The 24,202-nt window shown below is 55.1% G+C and overlaps 1 protein-coding gene across 2 annotated transcripts; it reads right to left on the reverse strand.

Moving 5' to 3' along the window:
* Nucleotides 1-2,703: 2,703 nt before the first annotated feature.
* FCER2 (Fc epsilon receptor II) lies at nucleotides 2,704-10,438 on the reverse strand. 2 transcript variants are annotated; one of them, XM_064571849.1, is made up of 9 exons: nucleotides 10,125-10,438; nucleotides 8,652-9,131; nucleotides 8,029-8,091; nucleotides 7,763-7,825; nucleotides 7,604-7,666; nucleotides 7,430-7,519; nucleotides 4,914-5,065; nucleotides 4,694-4,800; nucleotides 2,704-4,462 (listed from the first exon to the last, which is right to left on the reverse strand). In XM_064571849.1, exons 1-9 carry the CDS (start codon nucleotides 10,144-10,146, stop codon nucleotides 4,324-4,326), a joined length of 1,179 nt encoding a protein of 392 aa, XP_064427919.1. In that variant the 5' UTR covers nucleotides 10,147-10,438; the 3' UTR covers nucleotides 2,704-4,323. The 2 variants fall into 2 exon arrangements, with proteins under 2 accessions (XP_064427919.1, XP_064427915.1); XM_064571845.1 differs by lacking the exon at nucleotides 10,125-10,438 and adding an exon at nucleotides 9,762-9,884.
* Nucleotides 10,439-24,202: the final 13,764 nt, after the last annotated feature.

The following is a 24,202-nucleotide window of genomic DNA, read 5'->3' on the forward strand; positions in this document are numbered from 1 at the left end:
TAGGCCAAGGAGTGGGTGTGGCTGTGTGCCTAGAAAGCAGGCAGAGGGTGGTGGCTGACCCTGCGTTAGACCCTTGCTGCTCAAAGTGCATCCCATGGCAGCATCTGTATCTCCTGGGAGCTGGTCAAAGTGCAGACCCTCAGGCCCACCTCATGCCTGCCAACTGCGGGTCTGCATTTTAGCAAGATCCCCAGGGGAGTCCTGTGTACCTTATTTTGAGAAGCAGTGCTCTAGGACACAGAGTAGGTTGCAACTGGGGTGGCTGGACCCCACCCCCAGAGTTTCAGATTCTGCAGACCTGGGCCGGCTGAGGATTTGCATTTCTAACAAGTTCCCAGGAACTGCTTATGCTCCAGGGGCTACACTTGGAGAGAACTCTGCCTCCAGAGACCTGGTGAGATGGGTGGGCTCACTTCAGAATCATCTGGGTGCCTACAATATTTTGAAGGTAATATCGATGATCTATGAACACATTTATGTTCCTTGCTTATTTATTTTTAAATGTTTATTTTTTAAAAGATTTTGTATTTATTAGAGAGAGAGTGTGTGCGCACGAGCACAATTAGGGGCAGAGGGAGAGGGAGAAGCAGACTCCCCACTGAGTGGGGAGCCCAACGTGGGGCTTGATCCCAGGACCAGAGATCATGACCTGAGCCAAAGGCAGATCTTTGACTGAGCCACTCAGGCGCCTCTATTTTTTTTTTTTTTAATTTTTATTAAGATTTATTTGAGAGAACGCATGAGTGCACAAGGAGGGGGAGCAGCAGGCCGAGGGAGAAGCAGGTTCCCCGCTGAGCAGGGAGCCCCATGCGGGGCTCGATCCTGGGACCCCGGGATGATGACCTGAACCGAAGGCAGACGCTTAACTGACTGAGCCACCCAGGCGTCCCTTTATTATATTTTTAAAGATTTTATTTTTAAGTAATCACCCAACAGGGGCCTCAAACTCAACAACCCTGATCAGGATTAAGAGCCGGCATGCTCTACCGACCCAGCCAGCCAGGTGCTCTTGTGTGTTTCTTGTTTAAAAAGTAAAATCTGGGGGTGCCTGGGTGGCTCTGTCGTTAAGCGTCTGCCTCCGGCTCAGGTCAGGATCCCAGGGTCCTGGCATCGAGCCCCGTGTCAGGCTCCCTGCTCAGCAGGAAGCCTGCTTCTCCCTCTCCCACTCCCCCTGCTTGTGTTCCCTCTCTCACTGTGTCTCTCTCTGTCAAATAAATAAATAAAATCTTAAAAAAATAAAAATAAAAAGTAAAATCTGACCCTTAAGGCAGCCGCTCCTTTCCCTTTGGCCTACCGCCCTCCCTGAGTTCCTGGTCACTCCTCCTCCCCAAGGTACATCCTGCCACATTTTTTTTTGGCGGGGAGGGGACTTGTTCAAATTTTCCTTTCTTCCTTCTCCCAGACTTGAATTTCTTTTTTCTTTAAAAAAAAAAATTTTTTTTTTTTTAAGATTTTGTTTATTTATTTGACAGAGACACAGTGAGAGAGGGAACACAAGCAGGGGGAGCGGGAGAGGGAGAAGCAGGCTTCCTGCCGAGCGGGGAGCCCAATGCGGGCTCTCGATCCAAGGCAGACACTTAACGACTGAGCCACCCAGCCCCCCCCCCCCCCCCGACTTGAATTTCAAGTCTGATGTGAAAGAGAACTTCAGGTGCTCTCGGCTGAGTCCCCTCACAGTTTACGGAGGGTTTAGGGTTGGGGTGGATGCAGCTTCTCAGTTGCTTTTTGGGATGCCTTGTGGAGGTCGGCATGAGGTGGGGAGAGCCCGGGTGCCAAGTCTGATCAGGGGGCGGTTATTCCAGCAAGGGGTGGGGTAGGCTTCAGCACCCAGCAAAGGACATGAGCATCCACAGCTTAGATGGAACTATTGAGCACCCACCATGTGTAGCCCCGGGGATGGTCTTGAGCAGGAAATAGCTGTTGGTGGGGGTGGGGGGAAGGGGCCCCAAGGGAGCTGGGGGAGGGGGTGATCCGGGTGGCGGTCTGAATCGGGTGAGGAAGCCGTGTGTAGGAGGCCAACCAGGATTTGAGGTTTGGCGTCCAGGAGGGCGGTCCTCACAGGGATGGAAGGTGCAGGATTGGAGGAGTGAGCCGGGGCATGCTGGGATGCCAGGGGGAAGTGCAGGAGTCTGGGTTTAGCCTTCTGAGGTGCCCCCCAGAGCCCCTGGAGAGTGGCTTCTAGGCCCTGCTGGGTGAGGGGCAGATTGCAGAAGCAAGGGTAAGGGGGCAGGAATGGGCCAGCCAGCCCTATCCAGGGGCCCAGCTGTGAAGGATGCAGGAGAGAAAGAGTGGGAGGGGAAGAGAGGGGCTGTTCCCCTAGGGAGGGATGCCTGAGAGCTTGTAGGCTGGGAGAGGGCCCAGGGTCTGTTTCTCCCTGCTGAGGGTGAATAGGGACTTGTGGACAAGGGAGGTGTGAACAATCTATAGGATGGGGGGGAGGTAAGAACAGATCGGGCAGGTTTCCCATTGAAGTGGCTCTGACAGGATGCTTTGGGCTGCAGATACAGTCTCTACTGAAGCCCCAGATTGGGGGGGGTGGAGTTGGGGGGTGGGGTGGGGGAGCGGAGTAAGGAAGAGGAAGGAACCCAACACCAGCCCTTGGTGAACCAGGCAGGCGTGATGCTTCCCCTCATTTAATAGACCACGAAGCAGGTTCTGAGAGAAGAGGTCATTTGCCCATGGACACACATTCATTTTTCCACAGATATTTATTGAACACTTACTATGGGTCAGGTGCTGGGTCACAGCTGAGAACAAAACAAAAGCCCCTGCTCTCCTGAAGGTCACATTCAAGTCCGGGGTGGGGTGGGGGATGAGAACACACAGATCAGTGAACGACACATTTTCTTGGAAGGGGAAGACTTTGTGGTGAGAAAGTAGGGTGAGATAAAAGGGATCTGGAGTCAGGGGTGTCATTTTAAATGGGAGGGAGGGGGAGCCCAGGATAGCCCTCACTGAGGAGCAAGTGGGGGGGGGCATGTGCAAAGGCCCTGAGGCAGGAGTGAGCCTCCATGTGTAAGGGCCAGTGCGGAGGCTGGTGTGGGTGCTGGGGTTGGGGGAGGTGAAGCTGGGGAGACAAGGCAAGCTGCAGGGATTCTGCAATCGCAAAGAAGCCTGTAAGACTTTGGGTTTTGTTTTTTGTTTATTTTTCTCAGAGCCAGAAGGAAACTTCTGGAAGGTGTGGGGCAGTGAAGAAGGAGATTGAGGCAAGCTAGGATGAGGGCTACACCAAAGCGGTTGCTGGAGGTGGTGAGAAGTCGGCAGATTCTGCACATGGATTTCCCTGAGGATTCGGGGGTGAGGGGCAGTGAGGGAAACAGGTGCTGAGTGTGACCCCAGCGTTGGCCTGAGTGGCAGAGTGGGGTCCCCTTTGGAGAGCTCAGGTAGGCAGTTACGCACTGGCCTGGAGTTCCAAGGGGGATCTGGAGGAGGCAGAAATCGGGTGAGCAGTGGGTAGACAACAGGTGACCTAGAGCTAGCTCTAGCCCTGGCCCTTCCTGGCCCCAGGACCCCTGGGTGCCCCTGGAATGCCCTCCCCAGCCCCCTTGGCCCGGGCCCTGGCTCCCAGGTCCCGGGTGGTCCAGTATGGGCCTCTCCTCATGGATTCCCCTCCAGGGGGCCTGAGAACCACGTGAGCAGACTGATTCTTCCTTTTTTAGGCTAGGAATTGGGGGTGAGGTGGTGGGCGAGGAGTTTAACGCGGTGTGTCCTTCGATCCTGGCCTGCCCCCTCCTCAGCCTCTGGTGCAGGGACTGACCCTGGCCAAGCCTGGGGCTGGTGCCAACTAGGCCTCCCGAAACCCGTGCCGGGGTGGGGCCAGCACCTTTGGACTGGGTGAGCAGGCCACCCTTGGGCCTGCCGGCATTTGCTGAGTGCCTTCTGTGTCCCAGGCCCCAGGGGTGGGGTGGGGGTATGGTTTCCTCCTGACTCCAGCAGACGGTGGGTGGGCCTGACAGAGGAAGCACACGGGGGCCTGAGGCAGCTGCCACTGCTCTGAGGTGGTCCTCTGAGCACTTGAAAGCAGGGACATGGGGACAGCCAGCTGGGCTGAGGAGCAAGGGACAGACCCTCTGGGGGGTTGGCTGGAGCCCGGGGGTGGGTCAAAAGCCCTTCTTCCGATTGGGCAGGAGAAAATGTGGCCGGGCCCTTAGCCACAAATTGTTGAGGCTCCTCAGAGCCCGGCTGTGGGCCTGGCTGTTCCAGTGTCTGGGGCAGGGGAGCGACGCAGGGGTGCACCTCGCAGGTGGGCTGGGGACTGTCAGGGTCTGGGTCTTGGAGCCCGTCCCAGTGAACCCCGGGGGGACCGAGGTGGCGGGTGGGCGGTCAGCACGTGGCCAGCCGGTCACACACCCAGCCGTCCAGCCGGCTGCCGCAGAAGGCATCGTTCCACTCTCCGGAGCCCTGTATCATCACACAGTCCTCGCCTTGGCCCCCATTGTTGGGCTCCCCCGGTCGCCAGTTGCTGAAGCAGAAGGGTCAGAGAATGGAGGAGGGGGGAGGAGCCCTGCTGCCTTCAGCCTAGACACATCCGTCAGAGTCTGGGCCCTGCCCACCCCATCCCTGCAGCCCAGGAGTACCCTCCCCCCACATCCCCTCACCTCCACCTGGGTCTGCCCCCCAAGCCGGTCATTGCAGAGAGGCACACCCCCTCTCTGAGTCGGGGCCTCATCCCCCCTACATTCCCCCTCCTTACCTATAGTTCAGGGGGCCCTGGTCCATCCAGATAAACTCCCCCTCTCTGTCCAGGTCCCGGAGGCCAATCCAGGTGCCCTTCCTGTTGGCATGTCTGGCCAGGAAGTCCTGGGGAGCAGGACAGGACTGGAAGGGCTGGGGAGTTGTGCCCGGGTCCCTCCCACCGTGCAAGAGGTCGAGGTGGGGATCCACACCCCCCTGCCCACCGAGCCCAGGCCCACCTGCTCCTCTTGGCTGTGGATGCTGACCAGCCGCCCTTGCAGTTTGCCGCAGGCAAACCGGGCCTGGATCCACTTCTTGGGGCCCTCACCGAAGTAGTAGCACTTCCTCTGGAAGTTGACCCAGTTCTCGGGGCACGTGTTACACAGGGAGCCTGGGGTGGAGGAGAGGCTCAGGCGGGCAGCTGTGGTGGGCACCGTGGCGGCCGCTATGGCTGACGCCGTGACTGGCACCGTGGCGGATGCTGTGGCGGGCACCGTGGTGGACGGTGTAGCTGGCACTGTGGCGGGCACCGTGGCGGGCACCGTGGCGGGCACCGTGGTGGATGCCGTGGCTGGCACTGTGGTGGACGGTGTAGCTGGCACTGTGGCGGGCACCGTGGCGGGCACCGTGGTGGATGCCGTGGCTGGCACTGTGGTGGACGCCGTGGCTGGTGCTGTGGCTGGCACCGTGGGTATGATAGGCAGAGTGGGTGGCAGCATCTCTCCTGGAGTCACCCGTGGGGTCCGGGCTGAAAGCAGACCCACCCCAGAGCCTAACAAAGTCTTGCAGGCTGCCTTCTCCAGAGCTCTGACGCCGACGTGCTCCCGGCAGGAGCAGCTCAACAGCCAGCACCATCACCACAAAGACCCCCACCGGAGCAGAGTGCCTGCCACGGACCCCCAGCATCAAGGCCAGCAGCACCTCAGCCTCCGCCAGCACCATCCCCACAAGGAGACCCACAGTCAGCAGCGGACCAGTCACCATCGGCATCCCCACGGCATCCGCTCCATGGCCAGCGGCACCTCAGCCACCAGGTATGGTTTGTGAGCACCACAAACACCTTCACGGTCAGAAGCACCTCAACCGCCAAGCCCTGCCGGCGACACGTTCGTCACCACCATCATCACCGGAGGGACCCAGGATCGCCGGCAACCTCTCTCGGCGGCTGCCCCCACGGCCAGCGCCGCTGCCGACGTGGTGGGGCCAAGATTGCAGCAATGCGTTCCCCGTGTCTTGTCCCCACCATCGGCTCCGATAACAGCCCTGGTCACCCTTGCTACCTGCGCCCCCAAAACCAGACTCTAGCCACGTTTGGGGACCGGAGATGATTTTTGTCTAGTTGGAGGGATTGATCGGGAGAGCTCATGGGGGGCTGGGTCCGCCTGGCCTTGACCTTGGGCCACCTTGGTCTCTGTCTCTTCTTGCGCCCACCCCGAGGAAGCTCTCAGGCACTGTCGCCACCACCCAGCACTCCCAGGTGTGAGGTTAAACCCACTGCTCCTGGCGGACTTGCTCTTGATTTAAAATAGATTTTCTTGGACTGATGCACAGAGAGGGCTCCATAGCTTTCGGGGAAGTTTTTAAGGGGCCTGGGGTCCACAACCTCCGTGAGGAGCAAAGCTGGATGTGTTTCTCACACATGAACCAGTGACCCGTACGTGGCCCTTCGTGCAGGGGGTGGGGCACATTAAAACAGGAAGAGAGTATCTCTGGGCACTTGAAGACAATTTTGAAGGGTAGGGCGCCTGGGTGGCTCAGTCAGTTGGGCGTCCTGCTCTTGATTTCTGCTCAGGTCATGATCTCAGGGTCATGAGATCGAGCCCCGCATGAGCACAGAGCCTGCTTGTCCCTCTCCCTCTGCTCCTTCCCCCTGCCCATGCTCTCATTCTCTCTCAAATAAATAAAGAAAAAAAATCTTTGGTGCGGGGGAAGAAAACTTTGAGGAAAGTGCCCTGGCTGAGTGTTGCGTAGTCATCGAGAGACAGCCTTGCAGCTGTGCTCAGACCCCAGGCCACACCAGGGACTGGGTAGGAATTGGAAGGTCATCCATCAGAGCGAATGTGGGCCCAGAGGGACCACAAGCCAGTTTCTTGTTGAGATTCCCACAGCCACACAGTGTCCCAGGGGACTGCACTCCTTCACACCAAGCACAGAGCCTTCCTCTTTTCTTTGCCAGTTGGGGCAGCTGGGACTTCCCAGAGGTGGAAAACCAAAAATCAAGGGTGAGGGTGAGGGTGGGGGAGGACATCAGGGCAGTAACACCCAGGTTCCTATCCCAGGTTAAAGGTGCACTGATTGAATGTCTGCTCTTCCTGCAGCCTGCTGCGCGGCCCCCCTGACCCTCATGACCACCAGCATCACCCCCATCGCTGCAGAGGTGACCCGCTTTGTCCGCCCTGGCTAGGGCAGTCTTCTGGGAGGGCCGTGGCTGAGGGCATCGTGCTGATGACTCTTTGCTGAGCCACAATGGGCAGAGGAGAGGGAGACAAAGAGAACCCAGAGATGGCAAAACGATGCTTTCACCTGGAGGAGGAAAAAAGTGTTCGAGCGCCCCCCGCCCCCCCCCACCTGCTCCAGGTCCTTAGAGGGAAGAAGCTGGACTCAGAAAGAAACTCTTGTGTGTCCCCCACGGACCCTGCCACACGCATAAGCATACACCCATCCACGTTGTCACGTGCACACATCTACCACACATTCAAATGCACATCACCACACAACTGTGTTGATAAACACATGTCCCAACACACCAACTCACCGTTGGATGTGTGTAGCTCTATCCACAGCTTCACCACCTCCTCCTGGAGCCTTTCCAGTGAACGTAAGGCTGTGTGTCTCTCGTTCAAGCCTTGGGTGATTGGGTGGGGGACAGTGGTCAGAGACAAACTTGCAACGCCCCCCACCCACCCCCGCATCCCCTCCCAAGGCTCACTCAGGGACTTGAGGTTGCTCAGGTCCGAACGAAGTCCATCCAGGCTCCGGGAGAGCTCAGAGTCTGATGGGGGTGGGCTGGTGTGAGGGTTGGGAGTCCAGAACCCCCAGCCACTGGTCCCTCCCAGCTCTAGGACTCCCCCCCCTCCCAATTTCTCACCCTGAGCTTTCATTCTCTTCTGTTCAGCTTGGATTTCCTCCATGCTCTGTGACACCTGGGCATCTGGTTGCAGGGGAGGGGGCTCAGTGGTAAGCCAGTCCTCAGGGCCCTCCCCAGTCTCCCATCCCCCCCACCCCCCATGTCTTCAGGGTCACCTGCTCATTTTGTAGTTCACAGGTGGTCTAGTGCACTGTGCCCACAAGTTAATCCAGGTTTCCCCACCCCCACCCCTCTCCTCCTCCTAGACCCGAGCTGACATCCCTTACCCTGGGCTTTCTGGGCCATCTGGTCCCCGTTGTGTCTTTCCAAGTCCTTGGCAACCCGAGAGACTGGGGTGGCAGGAGAGGAGATGTGTCTTTAGGAGCCAGGAAGGCAGGTTCCTGAAGCGCTCCCCTCCCCCTCCCCTGGCCCCAAGTGCAGGAACCCCTCACATGGTCACAGGGCCTGAAGCTTTTCGTTTTTCATTTTTGGGGCAAGAGTACTCAGGAAAATGCAGGCCAGAATAGAATGAACACCTGTCCCTCCCCCACCCAGAAGGAAACGTAAATGCAACAGGCATTTCTTGAAAGCTCACTGGACAAGGGTCTAAGTGCTTCACAGGCTTAGCTTGTTTCTGCCTCGATAGCCCTGAAATGATGCCCATTTTGCAGGTGAGGGAACTGAGGCCTGGAGCAATTATGTAGCATTCCATCAGGCACTTCTCAGCGCCCCCTCCCCTCCAAGAGTCTCTGGGTTTTCACCCCCAGGGGAGGGGGAAATGCAGGCTGACCCTCAGTTCTGGGGCGGGGGCGGGGGGGACACTGGAGCCCAGCCCTTCTCCCATGTCCCACAGTGGTCAGTGGCAGAAGCAGGACAAGAGACCCCCTCCCCCGCCTCGGCCCCTCCATACCGTTCCGGGCAGCGGTTACTTCTAGCTGTTTCAGATTCTGCACAGTGTCCCAGTCTGGGGAGGAGAGAAGAGAAGGGGAGAAGACGGGTTTCCAGGTGCGCCCCCCCCCAGCCCACCTGTCAGCTGGGGTTGAAGGCCTTGGGCATACTGTGTGGGAGGTGTGGGAAGGGCGGGAGCCAGGGGTGCTGGACGGGGTGGGCAGAAGGGGCTTGGGAGGGGGCCGGTGAGGACAAGGCGGGAGACACGGTGGGAAAATTGGACTCCAAGGAGTGTGTTGGGCTCCCCGGGGTCGGAAAGTGGGCTTCTGGGAGGGAACACAAGAGGGAGACCGCATGGGGCTGGGGGTATCCTCACGCCAGAAGAGAAGCAGGGTCAGCAGCCCAGCCCACAGCAGGATGGTCGCCAGCCCCACCAGCATCAGCCGCACCCCCTGCCCACAGCATCGCCGCCGTCTGGAAAACTTTGGGAACTCTGCTGGGTCTGGGGAGAGCACCAGAGGGGGAAGGTTGAGACTGGGCTTCAGCTGCCTGTCTCCCCATCACCCAGAGCCCCTAAGTCCCGGGAGCCCGTCCAGAGCCCACACTAACGCAGTCGTCTCAGGGGACCCCCCGCCTCCTCTGCACGCCTTCCCTGCTGTCTGTCGTACCCACCAGCGAGCACCCCACCCCCGGACTTTGTCCCCCTCTGCATGCATGCCTCTCCGACTCTGTCCCTCCCACCGTCCAGCCCACGTCGGTCACTCCTTCTGCCCACACCCCAGTGGTCAGCAAGCCTGACTGGGGGCCAGGTCACTGTCCAGAAAGATGCGCCCAGGACCAGGAGCTGAGACCCTTCCTCCACGGCCCCTCATCAGATGGCCAACCCCCACCCAGCTCTCACCCGTGGTCCTCTTCCCTTTTATGGGTTCAGTTACCCCCTCACACGCCCATGCTCGATCTCCAGCCTCATGCCCAGAAAGCTGGGTCTTCCCTCACCTTGGACCCCCAGCCCTCACCGTGGGCCTGGCCCAAACTCAGCACATCGGCTTTCAGTTCTTCCTCAATATCCGAGCTCTTCCCCAGCCTTTTCCCTGGATGTCAGACCCCCCGGGGGCCTCACCCCAATCCCTACCTTGTGGCCCCACCTTGGGTCTGGGCCCCCTCCCCTCATCCTGGCTGTGAGGATTCATCACGCCGAATTCCCCTTGTTCTGAGTCCCCGTTCTACTTGGCTTCTAATTCTATCCGGCTCCCAGCACCCCAGCTAAAGTGGGGTTTTTTGTTGGAGGGCGTTGAGTCAGGGAAGGGAGGGTTCTGTGGCTTCCCTCTCCTTCCTGGCTCTGTGCCCAGAAGGCCAGTCTGGGCTCACCTCCCCCTGGCCCCTGGCTGGGGCTTCTTCCCAGAGAGAGACCCAGGAGCCCCTCTCCTCTCCTGGGTAAAAGGTAGGAGGTCAGGTGCTTGGTTTTGCCAGTGTCAGCACCAGAGACTCCTCTCACCTGAGTACGAATGCTCTTCCATGGCAGTCTTGCTTGGATTCTCCCAGTGACAGGCTGCTCACCACCAGACAAAGCAGTCTACTTAACAGGTAATAGCTCCGGCCGGGATCTGGGTTCTAACGAGCAGGAAGGGTAGATGTCAGGCTCCGGACAGCATGTGGGACCTGAGGAGCTCAGTGACCATTGGCTGATTTTGTTTAGTCCATGGCCAGGAGTCAGTGTTGCATTTAACTGGGAGATGCAGCTGGTTTGGAAGGTCACAGGCCTGAGACCAGAGGTGGGCACCCCGGAGTCCAGCACATGCAAGGTACACAGCAAGTGCTTGATAAACGCGGCAAGAAAGTCATTCGTCCAACTTCCTCATCCATAAAATGCCAATGTTAATAATACCTATGCCCAAGGGCGGTGATGTGCTCCTCATGAATATGTAAAGTGCTCTGAACAAGGCCCGGCACATAGCACCACAAATAGAATCAGCTTGTTACTATTGCTGCCTGTGCAACCTTGGCCTGGGACTCCATCTTTCTGAGCCTCAGTTTCCCCTCTAGAAAACGGGAATGATGATCGCATCCAACTCAGGAGATCGTGGTAGGATCAAATGAGATAACAATGTGTGTGAGGCTTTCAGCGAGGTGCCCTATGCCCACAGTGGGTCCTCAGATCCTAAACACTTATGAGGCATCTACTGTGTGCCCGGTCATGCTGGGAGGTGCAGAATCTCTGCCACCAGACCTCAGTTTCCTCCTTTGCCAACGTGCCCAAAGCATCTTTAGAGTCTCTTGACTCTGGGGCGCCCGGGTGGGCGTCCAACTCTTGGTTTCGGCTCAGGTCATGATCTCAGCTTGTGAGATGGAGCCCCAAGTTGGGCTCCAGGCTCAGCGGGGAGTCTGCTTCAGAGTCTCTTCCTCTTCCTCAGCCCCTCCCCCAGCTTATGTGCGCTGTCTCTCTCTCTCAAATAAATAAATCTTTAAAAAGTCTCTTGACTTTAAAGACTGTGCCAAGGGGCGCCTGGGTGGCTCAGTTGGTTAAGCGACTGCCTTCGGCTCAGGTCATGATCCTGGAGTCCCAGGATCGAGTCCCGCATCGGGCTCCCTGCTCGGCAGGGAGTCTGCTTCTCCCTCTGACCCTCCTCCCTCTCATGCTCTCTGTCTCTCATTCTCTCTCTCTCAAATAAATAAAATCTTAAAAAAAAAAAAATTAAAGACTGTGCCAAATACTGTGGGTTTGGGGGTCAGACAAGCCTCTTGTCTGAGGTTATAGGCTGTCTCTCTTGCTGTATGACTCTGGGCAAGTCACTTCCCCTCTCTGAGCCTTGGGGAAATGGAGACGTGTGGTGACCAGGCTCTGATTAATGGCGGCTCAAACTGGATCTTTCGCCATCGTGGAAGAAGCCAGAGGTGTCACCATCCCGCCGCCCAACCTGCGTGAACCCACGCTGGACAGACCTAAGGCTGAGTCCTGGCTTCTCCCTGAAGGCGCGGCCTAGTTGGCTCAGCTGTCAACCAGGGGTTTCGGTGTGCGAGGCCCTGGCACACAGTTTCTGCTCGGTTAACCTACTGGTGGGGTGCTGGGGAAACTGAAGCACCAAAAAGTCATTCGTCCATGTCACACAGTGGTGGGACTGGGACTTGAACCCAGGACGTGTGACATTGGAGCCTATTTGCTCAACCACGTGGTGGGGGGGGCAAGACCTCCTGGTAGGTGTCTTCTGGTAACCTGACACCAGGCCTGACGCCAGGCCCTCTATCTAACACCAGAGTTCCCAGCCCTGCTTCCGGCCTTCGCCTTCCGTGGCTCTCCACGGCCCCCTGCGATCAACCCCAGCACACCCCCCAAGCTCATCTGTTCTTTGCAATCATGCCAGGCGCTGACTTCCGCCTCCCCAACCCAGGACCCTGCACCTCCAGCGATCCCGTCCATGCTGCCCACCGCCCACCGCCCTTCCTTCATGCAGAACTCCCCCCCTCAACGCATCCTTCAAGACTCAGGCTGGAGGTCGCTTCTTCCAGGGAGCCTTCCCTGTCCGCTTCCCAGGGCCAGCCCCGACACACACGCGCACAGAGGGTCACCTATGTGCACACACACTCACACACTCTCACACACTCACGCATATCCTGCACTCACCTGAGTTGTGAGCGTGTCGCTCTCCCAGCCCGTCGGGGCTGACTGGAGAGGCCTGTGGGGCCGCAGGCCATGGTGAGCTTAACCTGGGAGAGAGAGTTTCTTCTGAAAGCACCCCCGCCCACAGATTCTATTTTCACAGACCTAATTATGGGCTCACCACCTGGTTAACCATATCATACACATGGCCTCCCCTGGTGCTCCCCACAACCCGGTAAAGTCCATACTATTAATAGCTCTCTCCGTCACTCAGGTGAGCCAACGCAGGTTCAGAGACGCTAACCTGCATTCCCGGAGCGCTGCAGGAAGTAACTGGTAGAGTCGGGACTGAACCCAAGTGACTAGAAAGATCCAGGAGATCCCATAACATCTTGGTCAAATAGTGACAGTTTCGTTACATGGTTGAATTTAGTAGCAGCAGAAACTGGGCTCAGTGCCCAGTGTCCTAGGACAGCAATTTAATGTCCACAAACACTCCGCGAGGTAGACGCCTTTGTTCTTCATGCTGCCTTATTGGTGTAGGATGTGGGGCACAGAGAGGTTAGGTAACTTGCCCGAAGCCACGCAGCTCATAAATGGCAAAGCCAGGATTTGAACCCAGGCAGCGTGGGTCCCAAGTCTGCTGCTCTAACCACCATGCACCTGGCCTTGTATTTATGAGGCCTCCTTCTTGACACCTCACACCCTGCTCTTCCTCCTGAAAATGTATCCTCTGTTCCTTAACCGTCTTCCCAGTCTTGTCTGGAGAACACCCCGTGCCCAGCCCCCACCCCTGGATGGGAAGACACCCGCCCATGCCCCTGTGTCCCACTTCCCAGCCAGGACTGGGCTAGGGAGGGTCCTGGCTGAAATGTCTCCCTTGTCCATCACACTGTGTTTTCAGCACCGAAGGGCAGCCCTCAGTACGTGTCTATTGACTGAATGACTGTTGGGTTGAGGCTGTGTATTCAGGGCCCCTGACTGTCCCTCTCAACCTTGATCTGGGCTAATCGTGGGGACTCGGACCCATTGCATGATTGGCCAACTGACAGAGGATTGTCATTTTATTTTTTTTTTTAAGATTTTATTTATTTGTTTGACATAGAGAGAGAGAGAGAGAGAGATCACAAGCAGGAGGAGAGGGAGAGGGAGAAGCAGGCTTCCGGCTGAGCAGAGAGCCTGATGTGGGGCTCGATCCCAGGACCCCGGGATCATGACCCGAGCCAGAGGCAGAAGCTTAACCGACTAAGCCACCCACGTGCCCCAGGATGGTCATTTTAAGTAGGGGAGAGAGTTGTCAGGTGGGCACCAGAGAGAGAGGTCACTGGGGCTAGACATAAGGCAGCAGGAGGCTTGGGTGGGGGGACCCTGGGTGTTGTCATGGGGGCTAAGTGGGGGTGGGGACACTGGGGAGCTGTCACCTGGCCCAGGTGCCGGAGGAGGTGTGTCTGGGGCGGCGGCTGCGGGAATGAAGAGAAGCAGGTTGTTTTGGGAAGGCACCGGCCTTGGCAATGGGGGAGGTGGGCAGGGGGAGGTACTCAGAAGATGCTGTAAAAATTGACTGGGTCTCAGCTGGAGTCCTTGATGGACAATGGGGCTGTCCTAGTGATGAGGACACAGGAAGGAAGGAGGAGGAGAAAGTTTGGGAACACTCCTTGTTGGGTCGCTGTGAAGACACAGGATGGGGTAGGGGATGATGAATGGAGGATGGGGTGGGGAAGCAGTTTGGTGTTTTTGAGCTTCTGGGAGCTCTGCAGGCCCTGTGCTCGGGCCCCCGTCCACACTGCTGCCCACTATCCCCACCGTGCCCTTCTGGGGGGCAGAGCAGCTCCTGTGATACTGGGTCCCTGCCAAGACTCAGCTTAGACAAGACGATGCTTTGGGGGTGAAATCTCCACTCCCCTACTTGGGGGGGGAGCGAAGGAGCCCCTTCGCTCATCACGGACCTGCTGCCTTATGTCTAGCCCCAGTGACCTCTCTCTCTGTTGCCCACCTGACAACTCTCTTCCCTACTTAAAATGACCATCCTGGGGCACGTGGGTGGCTCAGTCGGTTAAGCTTCTGCCTCTGGCTCGGGTCATGATCCCGGGGTCCTGGGATCGAGCCCCACATCAGGCTCTCTGCTCAGCCGGAAGCCTGCTTCTCCCTCTCCCTCTCCTCCTGCTTGTGATCTCTCTCTATGTCAAACAAATACATAAAATCTTAAAAAAAACATAAAATCTTAAAAACAACGCTGTCATGCGATTGACCCCTCCCTCTTCCTTTCTGTGGTATCAACCCACCGCTCTGTTCACTTTAAGGGAAAAACAGGAAACTGTGCGGATGTGGGCCCCGATCTGAGGGTGTCAGTTCTTCTTTCAGGTTTGGGATCCTTTAGCCTGGGGCAGCCCCTTCGCTCATCACAGACCTGGATCCATAGGAATGAGTCAGGGGTCCGGCAACAACCATAAACGATCCTCAGGCGGGTTCCCACCCCAGCCCCAGCCCTGACCCTGCTCGACCCCGACTCACCCCCAAGGATGTTCTGCTCCCCAACGCCCCTCACCTGTGCTCTGTGCTGAGGAGGAGCCGCATCCACCCCACTTAACTTAGACCCTCAGCACCTGGGACAGGGCCCCGCGTCCAAAGCAAATGTGATGAAGGAACATTTCCACTCTGACCTTGACCCCATCCTGGTGGCACAGCCCTGGGCTCACCCCACCTGATCAATCTCTCCTGGTGTTGCAAAAGGGAGAAAGGAAGGGGGTGTGTCAATCCAGGAGGGCTTGCAGGAGGAGGTGCCTCTAAAACTGGGTTTCTCATTCTCAGCTCTGTTGGCATTGGGGCCGGATGATTCCTTGCTGTGGGGGGGCTGTCCTGTACATTGCAGGATCTTTAGCAGCATCCCTGGCCTCCATCCACTAGCTGCCAATGGCTGTCCCCCTTCCACCTAGTCATGACAGCCAAAAATGTCTCCACCATCACTTAACGCCTCCTGGCGGGGGTGCAGAATCACCCCCAGTTGAGAACCACTGCTTCAAAGCATGATTTATAGACAAAGGAGAAGGTTCTGGCTTCAGGCTTCAACACGCCTTCCCTCTGTCTCCTTCTATCTCTCCATCTGCTGTGGACCAATGACCTCTTTTCCTCTTTGGTCTGCTCAACAACCATGACTTGAGCACCTACCGTGTGCCAGGTTCTGGGAACAAGATGAAGTCCCAGTTCTTGTGAGGGAGATTTTGTTTTTTCATTGTGATAAAATGTATATCATATAAAATTTACCATTTTGTCATTTCCAGTGGCAATAAGGACGTTGTGCAACCACCCCCACCATCCATCTCCAGAACTTTCCATCTCCCCAAATGGAGACTCTGTCCCCATGAAGCACGGACTCCCCACCCCCTGCCCCAGCCCTGGCTCCCACCCTCTCCTCTCTGTCTCTGTGGACAGGACTCCTCCGGGGACCTCCTGGGAGTGGGGTCCTGCGGGATGTGTCCTTCTATGTCTGGCTTATTTCACTCAGCATAATGTCCTCAAGGTTCATCCAGGATGCAGCGTAAAAACAAAGTTTAAAATTCACAAATCCGTGGGATAGTTTTAGGGGGTGGAAAGCAGGGTTAGGGTACCTGGGGAAGAGCTAGTTTAGACTGGAGGGTTCTGAACCCGGGGCGCATGAGGTGACGTCTGAGCAGACCCCTCTGGGGCAGCTGGAGTTTTCTCCTCAATGTTTCAGCTGCCAGAGGTCCTCCCCTGGGGCTTTGCAACCTCAAAGCCTTGAGCTGGTGCCCTGCCCCCTCCTGGCCAGGGGAAATTCACACGGTGCTCACCCTGGGGGCCCCAGGTCTCAGAGAGGGGCTACCCTGCAGCCTCTCCTGACCTTGGCCACGTGGCTTCCCCTTTTTGGGTCTCAGCTTCCCCTCAGGAGGAGGGCACTGGACTTTGGACCTTGGAAGCCCCGTAGTCCTGATCCTCTCCTGACAGGCACGGAAGGAAGCCTCATAACCTCTTGTAGGACCCCAGTGCTCCTGCAAAGTGGGAATTCTGAAGAACCGAGGGTTGGGCCCAAGTGACAGCGTCTGTGACTCAGTAGAGTGAGGGATACAGGGGTGGGGGGCCCCCAACACGCAGCCACACAGATGCACACACACGAGGTGATGTGACGTCATCTGCAGAGACACATGCCGAGATTCACACAAACACAACACGCTCCAACCACAGAGGCAGACGACACCAAACCACCCACACACCACATCCACAAAGATAAAGACCACGCGGCACAACCGAACCACAAATCAACATCCACACGCACACAGATGCAACTCAATAAAACTGCAGACACACAGAACAAACACATACACAGATAAACAGAGACGCAGACAAGTACACAGAGAAACACACCAGTACACATAAACGACACACAGAATAAGGACACACAGATATGGACACCACACAGATCCAAGGTAGACACACCCAGTGTGCACAGAGTCACACGGAACACGATCACACGTACACACACACACATAAACGCACAGAAACAAAATACCCAGACACACAGGGACACACACAGTCTCAAAGACACGCACAAAGGTCCTCGGCAGGCTGTTTCCGAAGGAGAGGCTGATGGAAAAAAGCAGCTCTCCTCCACGAACAGCCCTCCTGTTTGCCTCTGCTCTCCTGCCCCGCCCATGCGTGCCTCAGTTTCCCCTCAGGGACTTCTCCCTGCCTCTCCACAAGCCCTTGACTTCAATCACCCGCAATCCCTGCTGACTTCCCACATCTCTGTCTTGAGCTCAGCCCCATCACCTGAGCTTCATCTGTTCATGTGCCCTTTCATTCGCTCTCCCCATGGTCCTCTGCACCCCCCTTTCTGCAGCCCTGAGCTCCGACATTAAATGGGCAGGAACGGGGGCGGGGGGGCCTTTCCTGGGGGGGCCAGAGGACTAGCCCGGAGCTCCCAGTCACATACACTGCCTCACTCACACCCCTCCTGACTCCCCTTCCCGACCCCCACCCAGGCAGCAAGTTTGTCAACAGGAAGAGGGAAGGCCAGTTTGAAATGGGAAAAGGCTGGTTCTGCATTTTCACCCTCCTGGAGCCTTGGGGTCTGCAAGCCAGCTGGTTTTGTTCCTGTGTGTTGTGGGGATGGAGGGAGATGTTGGAGGGGGGCTTACGATGAGGGGGTACAGAAGCTGGCTTGTCCACATCCTTTCTTCAGAAGGGCCTCCCAAGCCCACTGCCCACACCTCCACACCACCCCCCAGATCCCAGCACACCCCAGGGTCCAGGGGGCTGAGCCATCCCATCCCAGGAATCCTGAGAACATTCCAGGCCTGCACTGGGAGATTCGGGGATTTCTCTCTGACAATGCCCACGGTTCTCTGAGGGGATAGGGGATTGTGGGGGGGACCAGGCCGGAGGATGGCTCCCAGCCCCTCAGAGATCCAGACTCCACCCTCAAGAACCCATGCTCTCACCCTCCTGGAGACCTAGGAATCCAGGCCCCAGGTCCCCAGCCCCTCAGAGACCCCCTCCCAGCCCTTAGAGACCCACGAATCCAGGTCCCCAGGCCCCTCCCTCAAAGACCCAGGACCCCAGCCCCAGAGAACGTTGGTCTAGATCTTGTGTTTTTTTCTACTCCATCGGGCAGGTCTGCGCGCAGGTGCTTCAGGTCGCCCGGCTCAGGAGGCGTGCTGCCCCCTACTGGACACACCTGGTCACCCCCCCCCCCCCCCGTGGCACCTCCGCCCACACACACTGGGTGGGAGACGGAGAAGGCAGGCGGAGTTCCAGCTCCAGCCCCTTTCCCTGGGTGACTCTATCCTCACGGGCCTCAGTTTCCCCATCTGTAAATACTCCCACGTAGATCCTCGTGTGCATAAAGCCTTCCGCCCGACGCCGAACGGAGAGAAGCCCACAATGCACGGGAGCACGGGAGCCCCGGGAGCGCTATTTCCTGCCGCGTCTCTCCCGTCTTTCACCCCCACGCCTGGCCCCACAAGGGCTCTTAGAAAAAACCCCAATTCCCCGCAGCCAGCAAGGCCCTGTGTGGCTGGCGCCTTCCCCCCCGCACTGTTCCCCTTTTGCTTGGCTCCAGCCACACCCTCGGGCTTTTCTGGGTTTGGAGCTCCGAGGCCCTTCTTTGTCTTCCAGGTGTCTGCTCTCTGGCCGAAGTGACCTTGGCTAAGGTGGCCCCTAGCCCCTCAGTCACCCCTTTACCCGTCTCTACGACCTGCTTTCTGTGCGTGGATGTGTCTAGTTTGCTGGACCATGAGCTCAGGAGGGCGGCGGGGCGGGCGGGGGGGGGGGGGGGGGCTGTGTCCTGGAGTCCCTGGTCTGTGTCCCTCCAGGAGGCCTGGGCACACAGTAATTTCTCCACAGGCATCAGGCCGTATGAGCTTCCTATGACCGCTGTGCAGAACTACCACACACGTGATAGCTTTCCACGAGGTAAATGTCTTATCTTACAGATCTGGAGGTCAGAAGTCCGATAGGGTCTCCCTGGGCTAAAATCGAGGCATCCACCAGGCTGTGCTCCTAGAAACCCAAGGGGCGAATCTGTTTCCTTGATTTTTTTCAGCTTCTGCAGGCGCCCGCATTCCTTGGCCTGTGGCCCCTACCCCCAGCTTTCAAGTCGGCAACAGAGCATCTTCTAGTCTCTCTCTGGCTCTGCTTCTGTTGTCTTATCTCCTTCTTGGACTCTGTCTGATCTTTCTGCCTCCCTCTTCTAAGGACCCTTGTGATGATGACATTGGGCTCACCTGGAAAATCTAGGATCACCTCCATCTCCAGATTCTTGATTGAATTAATCCCATCTGCAAAGTCCCTTTCCCCATATAAGGTTATATATTCACAGGTTCCTGGGATTGGGACAGGGACACCTTTTGGGAGCCATTATTCAGTTGACCACAAACCCCTAAAATGCTGGTGTTATTATTATCCCGTTTGAGGGATGCAAAATCAAAGGTGCAAAGAAGCAAAATCACGTGCCCAGGTTTACCCAGTGAGGAAGTGGCAAGCACAGGTTTTGGGTTTGGACTCTGGGCTTTCTGTTGGCATCTGCCAAGTTAGCCCACTCGAGCCATCTGTGTCTGGATCTAGGGACAAGAGGGTGAGGGTGGGGGGATTGAGGAGGAAACTGTGCCCTGTCCTACCTTGGGAGCCCTCCCCGGACACCTCAGCCAACCTGGTAAGAGGCCTTGGGATCTCAGGGGGTTTCCTGGGATCTGGGGGAGGGAGCTGGGAGTTTGGAAAGAACAAGCCATTCTGTCACAAGGCCATTTCCTTGGAAAGTGGGGTAATGGATGGGGCTGGTCTGTCCGGGAAACCTGGCTGGGCTTCAAGGTCACCACTGACTTGCTGACTCAGCCCCAGAAAGTGGGGTCATGTGGTCACTCAGGGGGCTGTTGGGGGGTACACTCATTGGGAAAGGATCAGAGGGGGTCCCTCCACCCCCCCACTCCCTCCTTCCCAGCACAAGCCCCCTTGGCCTCTCTAAGGCAGACCCTCATTTCTCTCCCCCTCCTCCCCCCTCAGACTAGAAGTGCAGGGGATGGGGGATTGCTTTTCCAGAATGTTCTACCTCCAACCTCATCATGTGAGCATACCATCTTCTATCCCTCCTCATCACCCGCTCTTCTCCCCACCAGACTGTGAGCCCCAGAAAGGCACCAACCACAACCTGAACCCCAACATTTCATTATGACAATTTTCAAGCATATAGAAAAATTGAGTTTAAGAATGAAAAACCCATTCCTAGATTCTAGAATCAGTATATTACAATCAATTCATCCATCCACCTTTTAATCCATCTTACATTTTTATGCATTTCAAAGTAAGTTACAGACGTTAGTTCATTTCCCCCTAATACTCCAGCCCAGAAAACATGAACTGGAGTCCAAAATTTTTTGCCACTCTCCTTACTTTTTTTCCTTTTGAGTAAAATAGAATAAAATGTGCAAATCCCAAGTGTGTTCTCTTTGAGCTTTGACAAATGCATTCCCCTGTGTAACCCAAATCTCTATCAAGATACCAGAACATAGCCATGCCTCTAGAAAGTTCTTTCATGGCTCTTCCCAGGCAACCCCTGCCTCTGCCCCCAGGCAGTCATTGTTCCCACATTTTTTCTACCCTAGAGTAGTTTTGCCTGTGATAGCATTTCGTACACACGGGCTAATAAAGTCTATTGCAAATGGCTGCAGTTCTCCAGATTCTTCTGTGTCCAGAGACACTGACCTCTTGTTCTCCATTGACATTCCAGTGCCTGGAATATAATAAATGCTGAGAAATGTTTGTGGATGGGGAAATAATTGCATTGAATGAATGAATGATTAATGAATGAATGAAAGAAATTGCTCCTTGCTCACAAGAGACTTGATATGACTCCTTCTCTTCAGCTTCTCTTACCAACCTCCTCCTGGTCTTGGTTCAGGGGCTGTTATTCCAAATAGCAGAGACCCCCCCCCACCTCCAGCTTCCCAGCGCCCCAAGTCTTATCTTCCCATGAGAACATGTATTATCAGGCACGTGTTACCACCAGCTTCCCACTTTCCCCCCTTTATCTGTTTCAACTTCCAGCATCATTTCCTCCCCTCTTGCTCTTGTCTAGATAAGCTCTTCCATCTGGCTCTAGAACTGCTGAAGTCTTTCCTGGGTCAAAAATACCCTCCCCAAGCAGCGGGAGTCCCAAGACATTGCTGATTGAGGCACAAAAGACTACATACTGTGTGGGGGCACCTGGGTGGCTCAGTTGGTTAAGCGTCTGCTTTCAGCTCAAGTCACGATCCCAGGGTCCTGGGATTGAGCCCCATTTGTGCTCCCTGCTCAGTGGAGAGTCTGCTTCTCCCTCCCCTTCTGCTTCACCTCCCCGCTCTCCCTCTCTCTCGCTCACTCTATCTCAAATGAATAAATAAAAAATCTTTTTTTTTTTTAGGATTTTTATTTATTTGACAGAGAGAGCACAAGCAGAGGGAGAGAGAGGGAGAAGGAGGCTCCCCGCTGAGCAAGGAGCCCGATGCAGGACTTGATCCCAGGACGCTGGGATCATGACCCGGGCCGAAGGCAGCCGCTTAACCGACTGAGCCACCCAGGCGTCCCATAAATAAAAAATCTTTAAAAAAATAAAAAAGGCTACATACTGTATGATTCGATTCAGATGACATCCAGAAAAAGCAAGTCTAGTGAATAGTGATGGAAAACAGAGCAGTAGTGGCCTGGGGTAGGTGGTGGAGAAGAAATTTTAGGGGACGGTGGAAATGTTCTATATCCACAATGTGGTGGTGATACATTTCTGAAAACTCATGGAATCGTAAGCCTGAAATGGGTGCATTACATTTTTAAAATGTTAACCATGGTATAAAATGTACTTAATGTAAAAATTTACATCTTAGCTATTTTTCAGTGTCTGATTCATTAGCGTTAAGTGTATTCATGGGGTTGTGCAACCAATCTCTAGAATATTTTCATCTTGTAACACTGAAACTCTATCCTCATTAAACAAACAACTGCTCATTTCTCCCTCCCACAGGGTTCTGGCCATCACCACTACTTTTTGTTTCTATGAGTTGGACTACTCTAGATACCTCACGTGAGTGAAATAATCCAGTATTTGTCCTTTTGTGACTGGTTTATGTCACTGAGCATAATGTCTTCGGGGTCCTTCCTTTTTCAGGCTGAATCATAGTCCATTGTATGCATGGACCCCATTTTGTTTATCTATTCATCTGCCATTGGACACTTGGGTTGGGGTGGGATTGTTGGATCACATGGTAATTCTGTTCCAATTTTTTTTTTTTTAAGATTTTATTTATTTGACACAGAAAGAGAGAGAGCCAGAGAGACAAGTGGGGGAAACAGCAGAGGGAGAGGGAGAAGCAGACTCCCCGCTGAGCCAAGGAGCCTGATGTGGGGCTCGATCCCAGGACCCTGAGATCATGACCTGAGCTGAAGGCAGCTGCTTAACCGACTGAGCCACCCAGGCGCCCCTCTGTTCCGAATTTTTTAAGGACCCGCCATACTGTTTTCCACAGCAGCTGGGCCATTACACATTCTTACCAGCAATACGTGGGCGTTCCAGTTTTTCCACTGCTTGGCAACACCCGTTATTTTGTTGTTGTTGTTTCTGATAGACATCATCCTAATGGGTGTGATAAACTGGTGCATTTTACTGTATATATTGTATATAATGTATATTGCATATAAATTATACCTCAATACATTATATATAATCCACCTCAAGGCCCTTACTTTAATCACATTTGCAAAGTCCCTATTGCTGTGTAAGGTGACATATTCATAGGCTCAGGGGATTAGGACATGGACATGTTTGGGGGACCGTTATTCTGCCTACGACAGGCCTGTTGTGGTGTTCTTGGCAATTGCTGTTGTTTCCCAGGCACATTACAGGTATATTTCAGATCTATTATGGGGTGTATATAAATTATACCTGAATAAAGTTGATTTTTAAAAATGATCTCTCTCTTTTTTTATATATTTTATTTATTTATTTGACAGAGAGAGAGACAGCGAGAGCAGGAACACAAGCAGGGGGAGTGGGAGAGGGAGAAGCAGGCTTCCCGCCGAGCAGGGAGCCCGATGTGGGACTCGATCCCAGGACTCCAGGATCATGACCTGAGCCGAGGGCAGGTGCTCAACCGACTGAGCCACCCAGGCACCCCTAAAATGATCTCTTAAACAAAGAATTATACCCGGAGCCCGTGCAAGCCAGGACTGCTGGAGACTCACGGAGACATATGGGCACCCTAGTTGAGGTAAGCGACACGTGTGTATTATCAGGGGACAGGAGGTTACAGTTGGATCTCAAGCAGTGGCTGCCATGTTATGGGTGTTAAAGTTTATTACGGCAGTTTCCAGGGGCTTGTGTTGAGTTGAGATACTTTTTTTTTTAATAGAGTGGGAATTCCTTTTTTTTTTTTTTTAAGATTTTATTTATTTATTTGACAGAGAGAGACACAGTGAGAGAGGGAACACAAGCAGGGGGAGTGGGAGAGGGAGAAGCAGGCTTCCGCTGAGCAGGGAGCCCGACGCGGGGCTGGATCCCAGGACTCTGGGATCATGACCTGAGCTGAAGGCAGACGCTTAACGACTGAACCACCCAGGCACCCCGAGTTGAGATACTTCTATGTGGGTGTATAGGCCCCGGCAGACACGGGAAGGTATGTGACAGGATTATCACAGACGGCTGCTATGCCGTAAGTGGTTACTGCTGCCTTGTGGGTGAGCTCTGGGGAAGCTCCTATATTAGTCCCTGGTGGCGGTGGCGACAAATGACCTCAAACTTGGTGGCTTAAAACAGCACAAATTTGTTATCTCACAGTTCTGGAAGTCAGATGCCTGACACGAGGCTCTCTGGGCTAAAGCCAAGGAGTCAGCAGAGAGGCGTTGTTCTTGAGGCTCTTGGGGAGAATTGTTTGTTTGTCCTTTTGGGGGGATGGGGAGGTTAAGATATTACTTTTTTTTTTTTTTTTTTTAAAGATTTTTATTTATTTATTTGAGACAGAGAGAATGAGAGACAGAGAGCATGAGAGGGAGGAGGGTCAGAGGGAGAAGCAGACTCCCTGCCGAGCAGGGAGCCCGATGCGGGACTCGATCCCGGGACTCCAGGATCATGACCTGAGCCGAAGGCAGTCGCTTAACCGACTGAGCCACCCAGGCGCCCCAAGATATTACTTTTTTAAGAGCAGTTTTAGCTTCACAGCAAAATTGAGCAGAAGATACAGAGATTTCCCATATACCCCCCGCCTGCCCCGTTATCAACATCCCCCACCAGAGGGGCACCTTTGTTACAATTGATGAACTTAACATTCACATGTCATTACCAGCCAGAGTCCATAGCTTACATTAGGGTTTTTTTTTTTTTTAAGATTTTATTTATTTATTTGAGACCCTTGTGATTACGTTGAGCCCACCTGGATAGCCCAGGATAATCTCCTCACCTCAAGGCCCTTACTTTAATCACATTTGCAAAGTCCCTATTGCTGTGT

Source organism: Mirounga angustirostris, unplaced genomic scaffold (assembly GCF_029215605.1).
Source record: "Mirounga angustirostris isolate CCGP_5_RB_7025 unplaced genomic scaffold, mMirAng1.0.hap1 SCAF_1, whole genome shotgun sequence".
In the NCBI taxonomy this organism is placed as follows: Eukaryota; Metazoa; Chordata; class Mammalia; order Carnivora; family Phocidae; genus Mirounga; species Mirounga angustirostris.